Source organism: Parasteatoda tepidariorum, chromosome 1 (genome assembly GCF_982258835.1).
Source record: "Parasteatoda tepidariorum strain Cologne lab strain chromosome 1, Ptep-v5.0, whole genome shotgun sequence".
NCBI classification, from domain to species: Eukaryota; Metazoa; Arthropoda; class Arachnida; order Araneae; family Theridiidae; genus Parasteatoda; species Parasteatoda tepidariorum.
In genome coordinates this window covers 90,490,162-90,514,500 of record NC_141755.1, presented here as the reverse complement: position 1 = coordinate 90,514,500, position 24,339 = coordinate 90,490,162, and the positions used below count along the sequence as shown (strand labels likewise).

General features: G+C 31.2%; 1 protein-coding gene across 1 annotated transcript in view; it reads right to left on the bottom strand.

Moving 5' to 3' along the window:
- LOC107457243 (protein Wnt-16-like) overlaps positions 1–24,339 on the bottom strand; it is a 125,432-nt gene that overhangs the window by 21,380 nt on the left and 79,713 nt on the right. The window contains 1 exon segment of the mRNA NM_001323840.2: positions 22,171–22,427. Coding sequence (NP_001310769.1) covers positions 22,171–22,427 — 257 coding nt within the window.

The following is a 24,339-nucleotide window of genomic DNA, read 5'->3' as shown; positions in this document are numbered from 1 at the left end:
TAAAAAAAAAAAAAAAAAAAAAACCTTCTCTGAACATCCCCCGACCTGAGGTGCGTCGGCGGCATGAAAGAAAGGATATCAGATAGCCGCCACAAGGGAAGGGGGGTTGATCCACCTGCTCCTCTTCCCATTGATACTTTCCCTCCCCCCCTGACCGCAGCTGTCACATATGCTATCTGCTCTGATTTTTTTTAACATAATTTTCGGCTCACTTTCCAATCCTTATTAGTTACATCCAATTATAAAAAATTAAAAAACGTTTTAGATGAAGCATAGAATTAAGAAGATCGAGTTACGAATGGGAATAAAAAAAAAGGATTCTAGATTAAAGAACAGAATAAAAATTTGCTTTTATTCACTTAATCGAATTAGAATGTGCTTCATCGCTTGGAATGTGCTACAATTAGCAAGCTACTATTTATGAGAAATATCTATTAATTATCCATCGAAAATCGATTCATTATTTATAAGTTATCCACATGGAGTAGTAAAAAAGGCACGTAAACTTATCATTTTAAGTATTTTTTTTTTCTTCATAATTTCTTATAAAGGATTTATCATAATTTTTTTAAATAGTTTCTAGATTAAAAAACAGAAAAAGAATTTGTTTTTATTCATTTAATCGAATTAGAATGTGATTCATCGCTTGCAATGTGCATCAATTGGCAAATTACTATTTATGAGATAGTATATCTATAAGTTATGTATCGAAAATCAATTTATTATTTATAAGTTATCCACACGGAGTATCAAGTAAACTTATTACAAATTATAATAATAATTATTATTATTTTTTAAACAGCTGACTTATTTCTGAGTTGGCGACTATCAATGTTCACTTCAGTAACCTTGTAATATTGAACCCAACCCAGAAGAGAAGGTAATTTCTAGATCAAGGGAACTTCTGAACCAATTAGCCTTCGTGGAGCACTTTTTGATGAAACTAGCCTGCATTTGCGTTACACAGAGAGGAAAAACACAAACCTCTCACGGTTAGCCCGACGTTAAGAGGATTCTAACTCATGTTCCGTCTACGACTGAGGTCTATAAGTATTCAAATTATATGGGAATATGGGGTAGATAAAAATAATGTGGCAACTTTGACTCGCATAATAACTTCTAAGTAAAATTAAATAAGTAAGTTTACTATAAAGCTTTACTTTTGCATTAAAAAAAAAAGAAGAATGAAAGAAAGAAGAAGAAGTTATTTCATGGAAGAACTACGAAACAACTAGAGAATCATCATGAAACAACACATCGGAACTAAGAAGTGATGCATGAAAATATAATAAGAAACACATATAATACCTAATATATAAATAAGTGAAGCAATGCATTGAAAATTTTATAAGAAGGGGGGAAGAGGGCTGTAGGGGGAGCAAATTAGTAAAATTGCTAGAAAAAAAGCCAATTGGGTATAATATGAAAAAAACACAACTACTTCGATTTAGTAGGAACAACATATGACGCAATGCTAAACGAATGGAATTTAGTTGTTGTTTATTTAGTTATTGTTATTAGTAGTTGTTGTTATTTGTTTTAGTTGTTATTGTTTATTTAGTTGTATTTAATTTCATAACTTTTCTTCATAATGCAATAAAAGCTGGCGAGCAGCTATTTAAACGATCGAACACTTCGTTTGTTTATTTGTGGCTTGAAGTTAGGCTCGCAGAAAATGCCGTTCATGGGTTAAATTTAGTAGGAACAACACAACCTGTGACGTAGGCTATATTATACCCAATTGAACATAGATAGTGTTGTTTTATATTATTAAAATTTGAACGCTTCTTAATTTTTAATAAATTCAAATTATGTAAACTGAACTTAAATTTAGGAGAACTGCTGCATTTGAATTTTTATCTCTGCCAATTTATGCTACTTTCGTATTTACCAAAGCTTCCATTCTATATAACTGAACGCTTCTCAAACTACACAATAAAGAATTATTTTATTACAAGTTGCTAAGGTAAATATTGTTACTACTATAAAGTCTAAAAACATTAAAAAAAAATATTTGGCTAGCAAAAGCATGAATAAAAGTAAAAATATTAAAAAAATAACGGGCTAGCAAAAGCATGAGTAAAATAAACTAAACACATAAAGAGATAAACAATAAAATGAAAGCAGACGATAAAATTAGAAGACCTTTTTAGAACAACAGAGTTGGTTTTTTTAGAGATTAGTTTTGTTTTGGAATTTGAGTTTTCATATAACCCGTTACTGGCTTATCTAGTTTGTTTTATAATATTTTATCTATCCCGTTACGGGCGAGTTTTCATATATCCCGTTACGGGCACTTTTTCCTGTTTGTTTTATAAGATTTAACTATCCCGTTACGGGTACTTTATATTTGTTACTGTATTTATTGTGGTGTGAAATAAATGTTTTTTTTTTAATAAAACAAAGAACTGTTTCTTAATATAGCTTGATACGTTACACTATTACTTAATATTTTCGTAATTAAATATTTCAAATTAAAGTTTTCCAATTATATTTTTTTTAACCAAAAATATCTTTGTCTTTAGTTTTCTAAGGAAAAATTATTTCTTTTTCTTTTCGTTCTTTTTTAAATACGTCACGAATAAAAAAAAAATCTTGACAGATTCGCAGATATTTACAAACATGATCCCTCCGTCACCTGTGATAAAGCTGCTCAGTCATGTTCTTAAAGATTTGTAGAATAAATGCAGCGGTCGCTATTTATATTTTTAAACTCAGTTTTTTCTGTTTATTTATTTCTAGCAAATGTCTCCTCTTTGCGAACGGAGAAATAAGCACTTTCAAAGAACTTCTTTGTGTCCTTGTAAATCTATATTTTGCCCTCTTTCGGGAATAGCCGATGCATTTCACCCACTTTTTTATCTCTAGAAAAAGTTGAAAAAAAAGTGTCTAACAGCAACAGAAGGATGCAGCGGAGAGGAAAGTTGACGAAAAGAATAGGAAAATGAAGCCAAAAAATGTCAAAAGTTAGTTTCTGAAGTTAGCTACTTGAACTGACACACACAGATCGATGGAGCTCTGGATGTGACAGTTGGGTTAACGTGAAAAATAAGAACGTTTTTAGCAGGTCCTCTTCAACTGTCTCTTTTCATTTCCTAACAGATTATTTCGAGGTAATTTGGCAACAGCAGTTATTGCACATCATTTTAGACTCACTGCAAGCGAAAAGCAACGTTACCTAACCACTAACAGACGTAGTTGATTATTTTATCGATGCATTTTCATTTTTGGATGAAACGAAAGTTCGGTGAACTTTAAAGGCAGTTTATCGAAGGCTCCGTTGTCATATGAATTTATGCTTTTTTTGCGAATAATATGCTATTTTCATAACTACTGTGAGTTTGTAACAGTTACTGTAACTGTAAGTTTGTAACTGTTAAGTTTGTAACTGTTAGGTCAAGTTTAGCCTGTTAATGCTTATTCTGAAAATGGTGAAAAACGTAATGTGAAGAAAAGTGAAAATGAAAAGAGTTTGTGGTCTAATTTTCTAATATTTAAAAACTTACTCTAATGCGACATTATCTGCGCTCATAGAAATTTGAAAAAAATGGGGATAGGGCAGTGGTTTTGATAATTTTTAGCTAAATGAAAAATGTCGCCATAGTGGCGATATTTTTTTTTTTTTTTAAAGAAGATAACTTTTGAGTTATTTGTTGATTCTAAAGTCTAGAAAATTCTTAACGGCAAGTTAAAAAAAACCCATTTAAATCAATTGAGTTAATTAATTATTTAATGCAAAAATGAAAATAAAAACGGAAACTAAGTTTCAGTCGCTATTTTGGAATAAATAGTACAATGATAACAGTTCAAAATAACAGCGGCTATAGAATATAAAAGGTCATTATAATGGAAGAGTTGTTGTTGTGGAAGGGGTTAAAATAAAGAGCATAGACAGTACAGAATAATTATTAAAAAAGAAGAATTATTTTTTTAAAAGTATTCCACTTTAAAAATGGGTCTAATTAAAATTACTTAGAAAAGAATTTTTGAAATATTAAAAACCGTTTTGAATTACAAACAATTTTTTATAACAACTTTAGGCAAAAATATTCAACTAAACTGTAAAATAAAGATTTCTTACATCATATTTTTTGGAGCAATATTTGATTTTAATAATTTATTTAAGAAAGTTTAGTTTTATGAAATTAGTTCGGGATTTTATATTGATTTAAAATGCTTGTTTCTAAAAAAAATATTTTTAACTATAAAGAGTTTGGATCAGTGATTTTAAATACTACTTATTTCATAAGAAAATAGTTATATTAATAATTTGAAGTTAATTCCTGATTTTTAATGCGTATATGTAAAAAAAAGAAAATGTGTAAAGAACAGTTTGGGATTTATCGTGCTTTTTCGTTAACTAAAGAAACCTGTTTTTTTTTGTTGTAAAAAACAGTTTAGAATTAGTTTTTTATTTAGTTGTTTTCCTAAGTATTAGGGATTCAGCTATAATTAAATTCTCATTTAAGGAAAAAATAGAAGAAGTCTATAGAATTTGCGTCAGATATCTTTGGGTTTTCTTAATTAAAAATGTTTCATAATACATAATGCAAGGTAATAAAACAAAACTGCACATAATACATATAATTCATGATTTTAATTTATTGAAAATGGGTTAGAAATAAATCATTAACAACTGAAAATCTGACCAAAATAAATAAGTCTCAGAACTAATTTTAATACTTTTAGAACTTTAGAAATAAAAAAAATAAATTTTTCTTTCTTCAGGTTTACAAGTATTTTGATATAGAATAAATTTTTTGTGCTATATTTCGATGTAGAAAAAAAATATATAACACACTAAAAGGTTACAAATTTTATCCTTGAATTTTTTTTATGCATATTAGGATAATTTCTTTTAAATATTGTATGTACTTAAAGATTTAGAAATATGTTTGCAATATTAGAATATGTGGTTTTGAAGATCGTGTTTTTAAGTTATAAAAGAAGTAACTGGTTAAATTTTTATTATAGTGACGCTTTTGTGTAAGAATCCATATTCACTTATTACATTACTGGTAAAAAAGTATTTTCGTTAATTGAAATTTATTAACATAGCAATACATTTACAATAAGTCTTAACCTTGCAATAAAGTTTAACATGGGGAAAGAAAAAATTTAAAATAACTTTCAGAATTCAGAATTTCTTATAAAAAAAAATTGTAAAATAAATTACGCAAGCATCTAAGGGCTGGAGGAGAATTGTGATTTAATATATATATATTAATTTTTTTGACAAGGAGGATGTTGTTTATAAGCAATACTTACGTAAGGCCGAGAAAAAATGAGAATCCCTATGTTTTTAACTTTTCTTTTTAAAATTTGCAAAATTAATAAAAAAGTGTAGACAAAAGTGCATTACGAAAAATTTCACAATAAGAATGAAGGTTGAATTTGCGGAAAGAAAAGGTTGGTAAAAAGCTCTTTTAACCACTTCTTTCTCGCTCCCGTGAAAATGACGGGGTGAGGTTTCGCCCTCTATTTCTCGTTACCGTGATATTGACGGGCTGAAGTGTTCAGTAGTAACGCGCCAATAAGAATAAAACTAATTAATTTCTTTTGCCCGGAAAACATTTTATTTCTCATTTTCCCCACCAGATGGCAGTAGCAGTATATTTTTAAGGTATATGTAGGTAGTTTATTTTAAACTAGATATCAGCACTAATCAAATACGTAATACAAATACAAAAGCCGAAAAATAGGCACTTTTATGACCGTTTTTTTGAAAATTAACCGATCGTTAAGGGGCTAAGAAGATAAAATTTTACAAGATAAATTATTTAGCAAACTTAAATTTTTTATTTGACTTTAATCCTAACATTCTTATAAATGTAGATTACTGTAAAAGTCAAAGTTAGAACAAAAAATAAGAATGGGGTGTTGCTATTTTCTTTCTCAATCAGGGGGAGAGGCTTGTATTTTGCTTATCAGGAGGAGTCCAAAAGTGCCAAAAATGTGCTTATGTAATATTAAAACATCTTATTTTTTTAAGGCATATAAATATTTGTACGCGATCTTCAGCATGAAACAATACAATTTTCTTTCCATATTTTCTTTCAAAACCAGTTGATTTAAATCAACGTTCCATAGATAAATTATTGCATTTGAATGCAGATTTATTACAGGCTATTTATAATTGCAGAGTTCCTTGTTTTTCAAAAGAATGTGTCACTGTACTGTACTTATAATGACAGATGGGGTATATAAGAAGAAAAAAAAAACTGTCCTGCTCGTACTTTTATAAGTCACGTTGGGTGATTTTCATAACCGTAACTGATCTGTAGTATGAGTAACACCACTGAAAACTTTTCTAGAGGGGTTTGACCTAATCCCTTTTCCCTCATGGGAGTGCTTTCGTCTCAATTGTTCCAATGTAAAAATTAGAATGAAAATAAGAGTTGGAAGTTTAAATCGTGTATGACATTAAAAAAAAAACGATTTCAGTAACACGAGAAATCTTTGGGGATCGTCTGTTTGTTGCCACTCAATACAACCCTTTTGGTGAGTTATCATGTATTGAATTAAAAATGTTTGTTCGCATCAGAAAGATGGCAAATGTACAATACATCTGCTTGGAAAAATGAACTCAAGTTAATATATGTCATAGGCTAATTTTGTAATCCAGCTGGAAAAAAAAAGGCACTGTTTCAGTGAAAAAACACAAAAATCATGTTGTTCAAGGAGTTGTAGTTTAAGACAATAATCGGCACCACTTAGCAAAAGGAGAATTTTGTGAAAGGTTCGTTTTTGAGATAAAATATTTTGTGAAGGAATTTCGGTAAAGTTTATTACAACTAAATAATTTTAGAGCCGTGGTGGCTCAGTAGATAGAGCGTTCACCTTTCAACGAGGTGAACCGGGTTTGAATCCCAGCGATGGCTGGTCGATCCGATTTCCGCACCCGGTTCGCACCTACCACAATGCTGATATAAAATATCCTCAGTGGTGGACGGATCATGGGTCAGAGTCCCCTTGCCTTCGGACTAATTGTGGGAGGTTTTCTTCACCATGTAAAGCTAATGCGGGTTAGTTTCATCAAATTGTCCTCCACGAAGGCAAATTTCTCCCAATATTTGATCCAGAAATTCCTTTGTCTTCTGGATGGGGTTCAAAATTACAAGGCTATGGAGATCGTTAGTAGCCGTAAACCCAAAATTGGGTCGGCTGTTTAACGGCGGTTATAGTAATAAAATAATTTTTGTTGTGTTTGTTATAACGATGAACTTTTTAAAGGGTCTAAATTGACCTAATTTTCTTTTCTAAAAAGATCTGCGATTTGTACGCAATTAATCAAAGTTAAACTTCACGCAACGATTGCATTTATGCTGTTCGTCGTAGGCTCCGTCTTCATACGAAATGATGCTTTTTTTTGCGTTTAATGTGATATTTTCATAACTGCTGTGAGTTTGCAACAGTTACTTTTGACTGTTAGGTGAAGTTTAGGGTATCAATAGCCAACGTTCTCTATGCTTATTCTGAAAACGGCGCCAAACGTTATTATGGAGAAAAGCCACAGTTTTATGAAAATGAATAGCTTAGTGGTCAAATATTTTTAAATTTTAAAACCTTATTCTAATGCTAGATTATTTGGGCTCATAAAAATTTGCAAAAACTGAGAATAAGGTAATGATTTTATGTAAGTTTCATTGAGGCGGAAAAATGTCACGAAATAGGAGATTTTTTTAAAAAGAATCTTGAAATATTTAAGTTCTTTGACTGTTTTAAAGCCAAGATAATTTTTCACGACAATATGATACATAAAATTTAAAATTGCAGCTTTGTTGTAAATGTGAGGCAATTAAACTGCAGCTTTTTTTATTTCCCTTGGCGAAAGAGCTTCGAAAAAACAAGTAAAAGCCCTTTCCATCATTTTTATAGAAATATTCTATTATTTTCGATACGATAAAATTTCATTCAATAATTTTGATTTATTTAAAAAATGTATACTTAATTTATAATCTACTTTCCCTTATTTCAAATTTAGTACTTAAATTCTGTGAACGATGTAAATTAAATTCTTCAAAATTACATTTTGAATTAACCACCAAAACTCTCTCTCATAATAATAATCAATATATATTTTGTTCAGAAATAATGCTTTTGTATTATTTCTTAAAGCTTAAGTTCCCCCCCCCCCCGCCCTTGACAGTTTAATAATTATCAACTTAAACACTAATACCCGAAGATTTTTCTCAAAAAGGTTCTTTTTACATCAATACCAAGTGTAGACAAAATTTAGTTTTCATTTTATGGTGATAGAATTATGGAATTTTATGAACTCTAAGTTGGATAAAAATGTATGGGAAAAATTAAAAATATATATATTCTTTTGATTAATGCCGAAAACACAATTTTAGTAAAAACAAATTTAGCTTCTAAATGAAAGTTTTTAAGTTCAAATAGCCAGTCCAAATAAAATTTGGAATGGGGAATTCAATTGAGGACACCTTGTCATTTTAGTTTTATGATAATAGCAGTCCGTTATTTTTCGAAAATTTTTCCTCCACATCTTGGCCAACAGTCTCTTAAGGGTTTATGATGAAGGACAATTTTGAATTGAATAAAAATGCATGAAAAACATAAAAAATATATATTATTCCTTTGATTAATACCATAAACACAATTTCAGTAAAAAATAAAATCAGTTTTTAAAATAAAAGTTTTAAAGTTCAAATAGCCAGTTCAAATAAAATTTGGAATGAAGAATTCAATTGAGGACAAGATGTAATTTTAGTTTTATGATAATAGCAGTGCCGTTATTTTTCTAAAATTTTTCCTCCTCTTTTCGGGCAAACGTCTTTTAATGGTTTAAGATGAAAGAGTCATAAAAAAAATATATATATTTATGTATTCTATTATCATTGAATAAATTTACATGCCTTCCTATCTGAAGTGATCTTTTATTTTCTTACAAAAACACGAGGGAAAAAAAATGATTTATAAATAAAAGGGTTTTACTCCCTCTTTCCGCAGCGTTGCCACTGTAATTTGACGCGAAGTCATAACATGATTGCCCAAATTAGCATATGAAAAGTGGGCGACGATGCCCGCTTTGTTCAACTATTGATTTATAGAGGGGATGACATAAAGTGAGGAGGCCACAAAAAATATATATATCATATACAATATACTTTTTTTTTTATCGCTTATTTAAGAATTTTATTTTTGGAGGCTTGTTATTTTGGGATTCGATGAAGATGCGTTAGATGCAGTTCCGTGTTATTTTTTCTTCACACCCCCTTTCGAAAAATACTTGAGGAAATTTTAGATTCTAAAATAAGGGAAAACATTTGCTTGGGAATTTTGGAGCGAGACCATCTATTACCGCTTTGAGAATTCAGAGTACTTGTCGATGCTTGTGGATGTAATATAATTTTGGACTGGCGTAATATATTATAAAGTATGATATACCGATTTTTAAAAGAATAAAAAAAGATAATACAAATAATGATGTATATTTTCTCGTTTTAAAAGTCTTGATGTTGATTAAATAAAGTAAATAAGTTGTTCCTTAGGGGTAAACGCAATTTATTTAGTGGCATGTAAATCTACGCAAATAAATACAGTTGCGGGATGAAATTAAATGCAATAAAGACATTGGATAAAATCTGAATGGCAGGAATAAAATCTAGAGTAAGAAAATAGAATAAGAACTCTTTTTAAAGAATAATATTTTATTTCATAACCGCCGTCGAACATCCGACCCAATTCTGAGTCTACGACTATCAAAATTGAACTTCCCAGATTTGTTGATATGAACCCAACCTAGAAGACAAGGGAACTCCTGGATCAAGAATTGGGACGAACTAGTCTTCGTGGAGGACTTTTTGATGGAACTAACCTGCATTTGTACTACATGGAGTGAAAAACTACAAAACCTCCCATGGTTAGCCCGATGGCAGGGAAATTCTAACCCAATTATAATATTCTATGCTGAGAATCACTGAGCATATACGTCAGCACTGTGGTCGGTGCGAAACGGGAGCAGATATATTAACCGACAACTATTAATGTTAAACCACGGAGCTTTGTAGTTTTGAACCGAACCCAGAAGACAAAGGAACTCCTGGATCTAGCGTCGGGACAAACTTGCCGTCACGGAGAACTTTTTGATGGAACTAGTCCGCATTTGCCTCACACGGAGAGGGAAACCACGGTTACAGAATAATATGGTATTTTTATTAATATGCTAACTATGAGTAATTTCTGAGAGTTTAACAGTTATTCATAACTGTTAGTTTAAATTTTGCTTATATTTTAATAGCGCACTCTAAGCCAGCAATGGAAATGACGCAAAATGTCATATGAAGAACAGTTACTGTTAAAACTGTGTTACTGTGTGTACTGCTGTTACTGTGATTTGAACTTTTTTTAATGTTGAAAAGTTATGTACGAAAATTCTCCTGATGTTGTCAATTTTTAAAAGAGTTTAATATATTTTAAATTTTTAAACTACTTGCCTCCTCTAAAGCCCAGAAAATTCCTTACGCGGCAAGATATTTTAAAATCATAGCTGTGGTTTGTTTATAAACTGCGGCTATTTTCTGTGGCGAAAGAGTTTTGAAAAACACAAGTAAAGAAAAACAATGGGAAAGAATATAAAACTAATTTATTCCTTTGCTGTCGGAATAATTATGTCGGTGAAGTGATTTACCGGAGTATTTTATTATGTCGGTGAAGTGATAAACCAAACTGATTTTAAAATGTGCTTCAAAATTCAAAACACGTTTGGCACATTTCATCGACACCATAACTTTTTTGAGATTCTGGCATTGCTTTTAAGTCGTGTTTCAGATGCTATCACGAATTTAAAAAAAATATAATGAAATAATTTTTTTAAAAATTTAAATAGATTTTCCATAATCGTATTTGAACAAATACACTTCCCTGTTTCATTTAGCGGAATCATTACAAGATACTAAATATAGTTAGCACTTTTACGTAGCATTCTGCGCAATCACGTGCGTAGGTTCTGCGCAGGCTCTGTAGAGAGATAAGAATGTTTCGTGGTAAGTATGTTAAACGGAACCTCTCATATTTTACAGTTTCACGTGCGTAGGTTCTGTGAAAGATCTTTAGATAACTGATATTTTTCTGTAGTGACTGTGCTGACCTCCGTACATCAGAGATTTTGTACTATCGAGTCTCATTCTGCATGTTCAACATTTTTAGGTTCTGAGCAAGCTTTGTCGAGAACCCATTTTGTTTTCCAGTAATTGTGTTGAGCAGGAACCTCCGTACGGTAGAGAATTTGCTTACCGTACTTAGGTTCTTTGCGAGATTTGTAGGTGATCGAGTTTGTCCTGTAGTAACTATGCTGAGTGGAACCTCAACACTGCAGAAATTTTGTATTTTTTCCTAGCATCCTGCACGTTTACGTACGTAGGTTCTATGCAAACTTTGTATAGAACGGAAATTGTCCTGTAGTAACTATGCTGAATGGAACCTCAACACTGCAGAAATTTTGTATTTTTTCCTAGCATCCTGCACGTTTACGTACGTAGGTTCTATGCAAACTTTGTATAGAACGGAAATTGTCCTGTAGTAACTATGCTGAGTGGAACCTCAACACTGCAGAAATTTTGTATTTTTTCCTAGCATCCTGCACGTTTACGTACGTAGGTTCTATGCAAACTTTGTATAGAACGGAAATTGTCCTGTAGTAACTATGCTGAGTGGAACCTCAACACTGCAGAAATTTTGTATTTTTTCCTAGCATCCTGCACGTTTACGTACGTAGGTTCTATGCAAACTTTGTATAGAACGGAAATTGTCCTGTAGTAACTATGCTGAGTGGAACCTCAACACTGCAGAAATTTTGTATTTTTTCCTAGCATCCTGCACGTTTACGTACGAAGGTTCTATGCAAACTTTGTATAGAACGGAAATTGTCCTGTAGTAACTATGCTGAATGGAACCTCAACACTGCAGAAATTTTGTATTTTTTCCTAGCATCCTGCACGTTTACGTACGAAGGTTCTATGCAAACTTTGTATAGAACGGAAATTGTCCTGTAGTAACTATGCTGAATGGAACCTCAACACTGCAGAAATTTTGTATTTTTTCCTAGCATCCTGCACGTTTACGTACGTAGGTTCTATGCAAACTTTGTATAGAACGGAAATTGTCCTGTAGTAACTATGCTGAGTGGAACCTCAACACTGCAGAAATTTTGTATTTTTTCCTAGAATCCTGCACGTTTACGTACGTAGGTTCTATGCAAACTTTGTATAGAACGGAAATTGTCCTGTAGTAACTATGCTGAGTGGAACCTCAACACTGCAGAAATTTTGTATTTTTTCCTAGAATCCTGCACGTTTACGTACGTAGGTTCTATGCAAACTTTGTATAGAACGGAAATTGTCCTGTAGTAACTATGCTGAGTGGAACCTCAACACTGCAGAAATTTTGTATTTTTTCCTAGCATTCTGCACGTTTACGTACGAAGGTTCTATGCAAACTTTGTATAGAACGGAAATTGTCCTGTAGTAACTATGCTGAATGGAACCTCAACACTGCAGAAATTTTGTATTTTTTTGTAGCATCCTGCACTTTCACGTAAGTAGGTTCTATGCAAACTGTAAAGAACGGAAATTATTCTGTAGTAGCCGTGCTGAGTAGAGCGTTTGTACGAGAGTGCCAGGGATGCTACATCTCTTTGTTGTCAGTAATAAAAGCAGTTGACACAGAAATGAACAAATTGTCAAAGTGGTATAATTGAAAGGATTCATCAGAGATCATTTCATTGACCCATTATTAAAAGTAAGCAGCTTTATTAAAATATGAAATTCCCCAGAAATTTGGGTTCAAATTTAAATATCCCCCACATCCCCGGATGATTGTTTTAAAAATTTTCAAACTAGCGTTGAATAGCCAACCCAATTAGGATGTCACGACTATCACTGTTCAACTCCTGTTCAACTTGTAGCTTTAAATACAACCCAGAAAACAAGGGAACTCTTTGGATCAATCATCGGGACAAACAAACCTTCTTGGAGGACTTTTAGATGGAATTAACCAGAATTTGCGTGATATGGAGTGGAAAAACACGAAGTTTCAACAGGAGTTAATAAGAAAAATACTCAGACTGACTCTTTTCATTATAATACATAATGATTAATTTTCATCAGTGTATCATTTTATCAGTATTCCTTCAAAAACAAAATAAAAACAATGCAAAACAATTCCATCAACATCGACTAGTGCTTAATATTTCTTTATTAATAATACTTAATACATTCACGGAGGAAATTATTGTGTAAAACTATTGTACTGTATGGTAAGGACATTTTATAGCAAAAAATACCCACAATTTTGGTTAATTAAATTAAAATATACGGTACTCAAATTATTCATTTGGGCATTTTTTCGTTAATATGGTAACGGTTTACCAGAAATTCTAGTTTTCAAAATTATAGTTTGTATTACCACACATTTAGTAAAAAATACAAAACTAAAATGCAAGTTCAACCGTATGCATGATTTTTTTTTTATGTCGTACTCTAATGTAGTATGATAAAATTATTGAATCCTTATATACCTTATTATCCTTATTTACCAAATTTTATCACATATAAAATAATTTTTTATTGCAAATGCTACCAAAATCATTACCAAAGCACTTCGGTAAAAATTACGGAGCATTTTGGTATTCCCATTGAGCCAGAAACACGGTAAATTTTACCATATTCAGGTACAAAACTAAGGCAAACAACGTTAAAGAGCACAAAAATATTTATAAAATACAGACAGCTGTTTGAATGCTCAAAGGGCCACCTTCATCAGTGCACTAGAAAGAGGATTCAGGTAGTTTTGACCATACTTTTTTTCTCAGTATTATATTTAAAATATAAGTGCTGATGTAGATCAACCGCCTTTTTTTCGGCAGATTAATGTCGGTACATTTTAATGTATTCATTTTTATGCATTCGAAAAAGACGTTTGGTCGTGTAAAAGTTTCAATCGGGCATGTTCTTTGTTGATAAGCCTGCTCGGCAAGGCAGTCAAAAATTTTGAGATTTTTCGAGTCCTGTCAGAAATTCATGTACTGAAAATCACAGCCATAAGCCAGGCAATCATAAAAAAGGCAAAAGCTCTCTATTAAATATCGTTTTCACTGCAAAAGGAACTATTTGATCCCCTTTCCACTTCAGTCTATTTACCTACATCGTAATCCCTTTTGTTTCAAACCGACAATTGGGGGAGGATTGTTTGAACAGCTGTTGGGGTTCTTCAGACTGAGTAAGTGAGAACGATTTGGCAAACAATGCGGACTCTTTCCATTCTTTTGTTTACTCTTGTGCAACATTGTGGCCATTCCCTCTCGCCCTTTTCCTACCTGTTGCAGATTTTCCGAGAGAGTACATCCAACTCCGAGAAGGAGAGAGGATTATCCATCCTTGGAGAGCTATGTATACACGCTGGGGGTATGTTTAAAAAAGGATTCCAGGATCAAATCCTCTGTAGATCCTGGAATCCTCTTCAAAATTTTGAAAGATGAGATGATGCTGTAACAGAAAATGATTGTTTATTGATTGTTTGGCTTCAAGAGGGTTCGGGGAACAAAAATCTTGGATAAAATCTAGTGATTTATTTTATTATTTTTTTTATCTTCTATACGTATAGGCGAATGTCTGCATGTCCTTTATATGCATGCCTAAACCATATGGCCGAAAGCGATAAAATTTGGCACACACATAGATCAAAGCAAGAGAAAGGTCACTGTCAAACATTAGAACATTCAACGATAAACCGTTCGAGCGAGGTGAGCGAAAAACGAAATTTAATTTTCTGGCTGAATAGATCCGGGAATCCTGTAGAAAATTTTGGAAGGTGAGATGATTTTGTAAAAGAAAATTATTGTTTTTTGGCATTGGGATTGTTCGGAACACAAAAAACTTGAGGAAAATCTAGTGATTTGTTATATTATTTTGCTATATAACATAAAAAGATAATGGTCTAAAATCGTTCACCATTGTTGACGACGGACTTTAAATGGCCATTAAATTACAATGGTTCCTTAGTTAAAGAAGCAAGCGACATGGGTGTTGTTTACTTTTACAATTTATATATGCATAATAAAAATAGATTAGGCGATAATAGAAACGGCATCCTTTTATTTTAAATTAATCCTATGATATTACTCTATTACGCAATATTTTATAATTAACGTTTTAAAATGGTATCTAACATACTATCCGTTTTATAATTATCAAATAGTAAATAAGTTATTACTTTCATAATAAGCTTTATAACTGTGTCCACACAATATATGAAATTTAAATAAAGAATTAAAAAAGTAAATCATTATTAGGAAATGACGTTTTTCAGTATTACTAACTAATTTCTTTGGCTTAAAAGAGAGTTTAAATTTTATCTCGAATCGGGAACCAATTCTGCGTTTATTCAATAATTCCAATCTACACACTTAAAATAATATCAGATGATTATTGCTTAATGCTAATTATTAGTGCTTATTGCTAATGATTAAGTTAGGTTTCTGCCAATGACAGCTTAAAATATCCGTAGCAGTTTTGTTTACTGAAAATTACACAATCTGATTTTTTCTTCTGTAAAATGAGAATGCATGAAACGGTCATCATTTCATTAGATTTTTTTATGCATGGTTAGAAATTTCGCAGGCTAATTGAAATATAGAACTCTTTCCAAATTTCCGAAGCCTCTTTGCAATGCACCATCTAATTCGAAAAGTCACTGGTACTTTGTAAACAGTCTGACAGTTCTTAGACACATTTTAATGAGCCCACTAGTTAATTAGAGAATTGCAATATTAGCCTGATTTATTTGAAGTCGTTTGTATTGAGTCAGAGCATTACTCAGGCTGATTGAGCAATTCTTCGTACATTTTCTAGTTAGACTAAAGGAATAAGTCTGGGTTGTAATTAACCTAAAAATATCAATTGAAAATACTGCAGATCTTTCCAATTATCCAGGTGGTTTACAAAATGATGGAGACATTCGCTTTGAGTTGGATTTTCGGATTAGCCAAACACAAAAATAATCTTCACTCTTTTATTAAGAATGACAATGTATTTTCTAAAAAAAATTGGGAAAATTCGACATAATAGAAATCAAAGGAAGTGACACATCTTTTTATTTACTTGTTTCCATTGTTTTATTTCAGTATATATCTCTGTTTTTTTATACAAAGATAAGCAGAAATAATTTTCTTTAAGTATTGATAAGAATTTTTTATTTATTTATCTCATCTTACTTCTTTAAGGGCATTGAAAATATGTTTGATATTTTAACTTAAATTATCAAGTACACTAATTAATTATTATATAATAAGTGACCCGTTCAATCTATAAAGTTTGCATCTTCTAGTAGGACACATAATCATTAGGTCAAAAATTATTTAGGGTGTATTCAAATTTATTTTTCAAGCTAATTATCAAAAAATTATTTTTAAACGTTATTTCGCAGTTTATTTTTCAGACATGTTGTTTTCACGTGCACTTGGTTCTCGCGAACAATTATGGTTTGGTTTGTATGAACTCTCTTCATCAAACATTAAATTCAACCATTAGCTACATTGTTAGAAATTTTTTGGAAAAAATGATTAAATAACAATTTACTTAATTGTTATTTTACTATATTCCATTCCTTTCAACATATGAAGAGTTTCCAGTTTCCGGCACTCCCCAAGTTATGACCCTGGATTATTAGAACATGATATTCTCATTCTAGCATAGATGGCAGCACCATAAAGCTGCAATGTCCAGTTAAATTTCTTTTTATGGTTTTGAAACTATACCAATTGCAAATGGTTAAAAACCCATATAGTTTTGTATTCATGGCTTTATAACCATACTAGTTGTATACAGTTTCAAAATCGCAAAGATAAAAAATGTTCTTTACCGTAAACTTTAAGGTTATTCGGCTGAACATACTACTAACGGTTATTTTACCATAATTTTAGAATGAAAATTCTAACAGTGTATTTGACTATGTGCAGTCAAGTACTTACAAAAATATTAGGATTTAAGTGAGGACTAACAATTAGTTTTTGGGGTTCAATCGAGAATGTTTTTTTTTTCTCCATCAGGGTTATTGATAAAAGCTTTATGAGCAAATCAATGCAAAATTGAAAATGATTTAACTAATACATGTGAGGAAAAGCAAATTTATCTTTAGGACAATTCACAACTGATGTCCTTACTCTATGGAATGTTTTTGAAGTTTTTTCGCCAAGAATTAAAAAAAAAGTAAAAGTTTATGGTGTTTCAAACTCGAAGTAAAGCAATGATTTTAAACTACTTTTATTATTTATTAGGAACTATTTAGGCTTCAAAATGGACAAACATTTCAAATATTTAAAATATTGTGAAACTAGATCGCCAATTTGGCAAAACTATTTTACCTGGGGAAAAAATCAATGGATAATTCTTAACTTTTGCAATTTTTTAAGAATCCAGTCAATGCAGCGTTGCAGTAACTTTTTTACCGCAAATTTAGATCCCTTAGTGTTAATTTAACTTTTTGCGTTTTTCACCAAAACTCAAGAATTTTCAAGCAAATTCAAAATTTTTTTTACACAATTGTAAAATTCTTACTCTTTCAAAAATAATTCCATGAAAAAAAAAAAACTTTTGATACTTATTTTATTTTATTTTATTTCACAATAATCGAAAGAATTGCAAGGCATACAATTTTTTACATTATTTTAAAGATTGTAATTTTGCATGGCGAAATGCAAAATGTGAATGAAGTCGGTCAAATAGTTCCTGGTAAAAAAAATTCTTTTTTATTTTTTGAATGTGACTTTAAAAATACGCCAAAAGAGAAATTAAGATTAAGGTGTCGAAACTTTGGAGTGCTCTTCTGACCAAATTATTGGGACCATATTTTCCAGATTGCTGCTATTCCGTTATGTTGATCAAAAATCCGATTCAGTAAAAAAAAAAAAAAAAAAAAAAAAAAAAAAAAGTATGTTTATTTAAAGAAAGTGCGTTTTATGTGTCTGATTTCGTAACTTAAAATATCGCTAATTAACTAGCATATTTGAAATCCCCCCCTCAAACCATTAAGACTGAGTCCTCGAACTTGAAGATCCGATCATCAGAGCAAAAGTAATTCAGGGTGGTCCGGTTTTCTTCTTCCTTTTTTGCGCACTAAACAACCGGTTTAAATTTGCATCTTTATTCATGAAGTAAGTGCGTGTAAAAAGTCCGGTAAATGTACTACGATATATTTACCGGAAATAATTTTCATCTAAGTTTCGTGCAAATTAATTTAAAATGATGAGGAAGGCCCCTAAAACAGTAGAAAACAACTGTTGCGTTATCTTTTATGGAAATAAATTCAAGATGTCCTCCCACTCATCCTTTATCTAGGCGAGAAAAGTGATGTTTAAAAGGGATGAGAAGGAAGATGCTCTTTTAAAAGTAGCCGACAGGTTGGGAAGAAAAAGAAGGAAGGAAACGTCTTCAACGCCCCCCCCCCCAATCTTTTTAGGGGTAAAAATGGAGAAAACTCGTTTACTTCTAAGAATAAGTTAAGTAAAGCAGCAGATTTTCGGAAAGCATTCCTTTAAAAATAAAAGTAGTGGATGACTTCTGAATAAAGTTTACATGGAGAATTTTTCTTTTTATAAAAATTCGTTTTTCTTTCTCACCGTAATTTTACATTATAAAGAGCAGCTTAAAATGTAAGGCTTAGTATTTAAACTGAATTTAAGAGCAACTCCCCCAGACTTGAATTTAAATACAATGCCTCGCTTCCATACGCTTATTTAAATTGAGTAAAATCCATCCAAATTTCTTTTCTTTTTCAGTTAAGACATATTAATACAAATTATGGTTTGTAATTTGTTAAAGTTACACCTGATAATCTATCATTTGTCGCATCTCATTATCTGATAATGATGATTTATGTAAAATAATATGTTTTGCAAACCGTGAAATAAATAAAAAAAGCAACACTTTTAAAAATTTTTTTTAAAAAAAGTTAAAATTTTTTTCGCAATATGTTTATAAAAGATTCATTAAACTAAATACATTTAGCTAAAAGTAAACAAATGTAATTTTTTTTTTATTCCACTTAGTAATTTTGCAATATTAATTAAACTTTCGATGCTTCAAATTTAAAAAAAAACAACAACAGGCTACAAAAGATAATTAAGTTTGCAAGTAAGCTATGTAAACAATCCTTAACGTGTTTAAATAACGTATAATTTAAATAAAAAGTAAAAATTAATGTTTACAAATAATAATCTACAGGAATAATAAAAAAAGACATAATTTAAAGGAAAATAGAATGTAATACAAAACTCGTGAATAAAGATTAACCTCGTGAATAAAAATGTAAAACTTCGTGAATAAAGATTTTTCAAGCTACCGTAGAATCTCTCTACAATGGAATCGAGAGGCTCTAGTTTTTATTTATTTATTTTATAACAGTTGTTGAACAAACGACTCAATTTTGGGTTTACGGCTACTAATGTTCAATTCCGTAGCTCTGTAATTTTGAACCCAATCCAGAAGACAAGGGAACTCCTGGATCAAGTATTGGGAGAAATTTACCTTCTTAAAGAACTTTTTGATGGAACTAACCCACATTTGCGTTACCACGAAAACCTGCCACGGTTAGCCTAACGGCAAGGAGACTCAAACCCATGGTTCGTCTGCCACTGAGAATATTTTCCGTCAGCACTGTGGTTGATGCAAGTCGCATGCGGAATTCGTATCGATCAGTCATCGCTGGGATTCGAACCCGGTTCACCTCATTGGAAGGCGAATGTTCTATCCCCTGAGCCATCACGGCTCGAGAGGCTCTAGTTGAAAAATTTACTGCAGAGAAATTTTATTGTAATGAGGTTGAAGATTTTTGTAACTATTTAAAGAAACGTTACAAAATTTTGAGCCGGTGTGATAAGCTCGAAAGAGAAAATTTGGAACTTATCACATCAATTAAGTCAAAAATTATGACTTTATGACTCACCCATCAGTCAAAATTATGACTATTATGACACACTGATGAAGCCAATGACTTCTATTTAAAAATAAAGTAATGCAGATTATAAAAGAACGTTTTAGATTAGTCTTTTACCTTTATATAAAATTCTATCGTTATTCATTTCGCTAGAATTAATATCCATAGTGATTCCAGAGACAGAATTGTTACACAAAAACTCCAACTTCTTAATAATAATAATCAATAAATAAATTAATAAATAAGTAAAATCAATAAATAAATAACAAGAGAAAAGAAACCCAAAAATTATGTAAATCGCAAATATTTTTTCAGTTGTGGAGAATTCCGTACAGGGAAACAACCACTTAGTTATGTGTTCCACCATGAATTTTTCAGCTTATTTTAAAAGTTATATATTAAACGTTCTGATCAAAAATTCTAAAAAATATAAAAATAATCGCATTATAAGGGAACTTCGTAGTAGAGAGATTTTATTGCTTTAGATCTAGTGCGATATATATATTTATTCTTTACATCTTGAGTTCTACGATCTCCTTTAACATGGTTTTTCAAAGCTCTGTCGCCAAGAAAAATAAAATAAAAAGTTACAGTTTAGATGCATTACACGTGAGGCCAAATGATAATTTTAAACTATATATATAATCTTGCTGTGATGAATTATCTGAGCTTTAGAACGGACAAATAACTTAATTATTTTAAAAATTATTAAACTTTTTCAAAAATCGCCAAATTTGGCGACATTTTTCCACTTAGAAGAAAGTTATAGAAATTTATTCTTAGTTTTCGCAAATTTTTATGACCCCAAATAATACAGCATTGGAGTAAGTTTTTAAATACTAAAAAATTAGACCACAAACGTTTTTCATTTCCGAATCTGTGGCTTTTCGCCATCTTTACGTTTTGCGCTATTTTCAGAATAAACAAAGTTAGCGCTAGCTTTAGATAGGCTAAACGTGTCCTAACAGTCATGAATAACTGTTACAAACTCACAGCAGTTATGAAATTGGCAAAAAAGCCTAATTCCATAAGCCATGAAGACGAAGCCTTCGAAAAACAACTTTTAACCACGAGGATTATTTTTTACCATCATCGTTAGCTGCTCTGTTTTCAAGTCTTTTTACACAAAACTGAGTTAAGAAGGAACCGCCGCTTCATAATCTAAAATGTTAACTTTTTGGGATTCACCACATGCTGTCAAGATAACATTTGGATAAACTTCTCTTCTTCGAGAAAGAATGCTCTCGTTTTACCACATGGCTTCGACACGTATTTCAGGTTATCATCTTACTTATGAGTTAACTGCCAAAAGTAAGTAGCAGCACTACTTCGCTTTAATACCTAAAAACCACTTATGCTTCAAGGAGGGTTAAGTGTTTTTTCTCTCAATAACTACTTAAAATAAAGACATCAATGCCCGAAGGAAAAGAAAAGCTGTGTTAAAAGTTGTCTGAAAAGGAATTCAGCAGAATAAGCGCATTAGACACTGCTTTTTGCAAAATTTTTTCCTGGGTTTGGTCCTGTATTCGAACACCTTTAAAACAAAATATGTGTGATATAGGAATTAAGGATATAACCATGGCATGGCTCTAAATAATAAAATTAATTAGGTGGCGAAGGAGCGTACTTGCACTTACCTGCCCCTAACTTTTCGCACATTTTCTAATTAGCCGAAAGGTATATGCTGATTATAATAAGCCTAAAAATTACAAATGTAAACAGAAAATATTGAGGACATTTGCATTTAGCTGGCTCTTTAAGAAATTACGACAGCATTTGCAACAACCGGATTTCCCAACTTGTAATGTCCATTTGATTAGGCAGATTGAGTAATTTTTATACACTTTCAAACTATCTTAAAGATATATTGGCTGATTGTAATGAGCCTAAAACTAATTAAGCTAAGTGATAAATACTAGGGACATTAGCAATTAGCCTGCCGCCTGCAAAATGATGGTGACATTTGCACAAAGTGCTAGATTTTCCAATTTTTAGCTATCCTTTACTTAGGTTGATAGAATAATGTTTTGCAAATTATTTTTAATTAGCCTAAATAGATATGTGCTGATTATAATAAGCCTAAAGTACCAAGTTAGGTAGAACTTGGGAACTTGGGAACATCACTGGGAACATTTTCAATTAACTAGGTGCTTTGCAAAATGATGTCGGCATTTGCAAAGAGCCAGATCAAAGAGCCTTTCTCATCTCATATCTCACCTCTTTGTAGTGTGTGGTCAAAAACACTTTCTCCACCTTCAATTGTACAGTTCCACCTATCGTGCCTGAATTGATTCTGGCACTCGTGAATACCTCTTTTGGCACCACTACTAACCGCTTTGATGACAGCGGGGTGTGCCTGGCACACTTTTTGTTGCTGCATCACAAGACCTGGCACTGATGAGCACATTGAGGATTGTTCGCTGGCCATTTCTGGTGGGGTGACAGAGTGGTGTGGTCCAACCATACCTAAATACCTACAAAAAATAGAAGAAAAAAAAGTTGTTTTAAAATTTTGGTTTTCAGATTGTAAGATTCATAAAAGAAAGTAAATCAAGAAATTTTCAAGAAATCATCAAGGCATTTTTTCATTAAGAAATAAAGTACTGTGAACCAGGACAACATTGTTAGGCTTCCAAAATAAAATTTTACTCATTATTATAAATTTCTTGACGAAACAATAGATAAGAAATTTGTCATTACAATTTCATTCAGGAATTTGTCAAAATAGAAAGTATTATATTTTGAAAACTCAGTAAAAGTTTAAGGTAATGTAAAAACAAGCAAACAGAAAAAATACCTAATATTAGTTAATTTAACAAATAATATATGTCATTAAAAAGATAATGACAAAAAACTTAATTATGCACATTAGGAGATTAAAAAAAAAGTTTTCTTAAGATCTAACACTAGACGAGAAAATAGCCTCCCCAATTCTAAACGAAACTCGCCATTTTGACGAAAACTACATTTTAAAAACTCAGCAAAGTCAGTACAGTTTTTGGCAATACAAAATTGTTGAAACACATAATTTCTTTTTATCATATTTGGTTAACAGAGAATTATAAAAACTGGAATTAATAATACATATCTGAGGACAATAAATATGCAGCAACAGAACAAATTATAACGAGCAAAAATGAAAGTAACAAATTAGAATAAATTGCGAAAATAAAACTTCCCCAAATAAATAGTTATAACTCACAATGAAAGAAACATTCAAAATTGGTAAGGATATTTTTTTAAAGAATATTCTTCCAGGAACTGAAGAAGGCCCCACAAACCAATCAACAATTTTGAACAGACACATATTACCTTTCGTGTAATTTAATAGAGTTGAACTATTTAAACAACTTCATGTTAAGTGATCTAAGAGAACTAATACATTGGTTTGCTTTCTAATTTAGAAATAAATGAACTTAAATTTCATAGTTAACAGTTTTTTTTTAAAGATCAAAGTGAAATACATGCGAAGATACAGAAAAAAACAGTCTTTTTCTGTAGCAAAACAATTTGTATCTTCACATTTTTTTTAAAATTTAGAAAATTATAAACAGAAAAGTGCGAGTTGATTCGGAATATTTGAACGCAGTTTAGAGGAAATGTTTCATAGCTTTCGATTTATTTTTTCATATTTGTAGCCGATGCTCATATAAATGAAAATGATCCTTAACATTCTCTTCCACTAATATTCATAATTATAAACTAATCTTCACTGCACAATCAATTTCTTTTACGAATGATTTCAATTATAAACTAAGGCTCGAATACATTAAAAAAAAACTACCTAACATGTTCTTCCACTTATCTCATTAACGATAAACTAATGCTCAAATTTACTAACTTGCTTCTAAAAATGTATCACTAGTATCTTCAATTAACTTAAACTAATGCTCTATTTTAAAAGAACGCTGTTTAAAATGTTCTTCCACTGATCATAAAATTAACTCAAGTAACCATCTATCTTCTTCCTTCTCTATTCAATTAAAATTAATGCTCAGAAAAGGTTCTTCCACTATTCTCTTCAATTATAAATTACTGATCGATTATAGCTTAATATGTTCTTTTAATATATTTCGTCATAAACTAATGCTCACATTTCAGTAACTAAGCAAGGCTCCAATTTACAGCAACTAACAGGCTCCAATTCATAGAAATGATACTTAACATGTTCTTCCACTAATCTCTTTAACGATAAACTAATGCTCAAATTTACAAACTTGCTTCTAAAAATGTATCACTAGTATCTTCAATTAACTTAAACTAATGCTCTATTTTAAAAGAACGCTCTGTTTAAAATGTTCTTCCACTAATCATAACATTAACTCAATTAACCATCGATCTTCTTCCCTCTCTATTCAATTAAAATCAATGCTCAGAAAAGGTTCT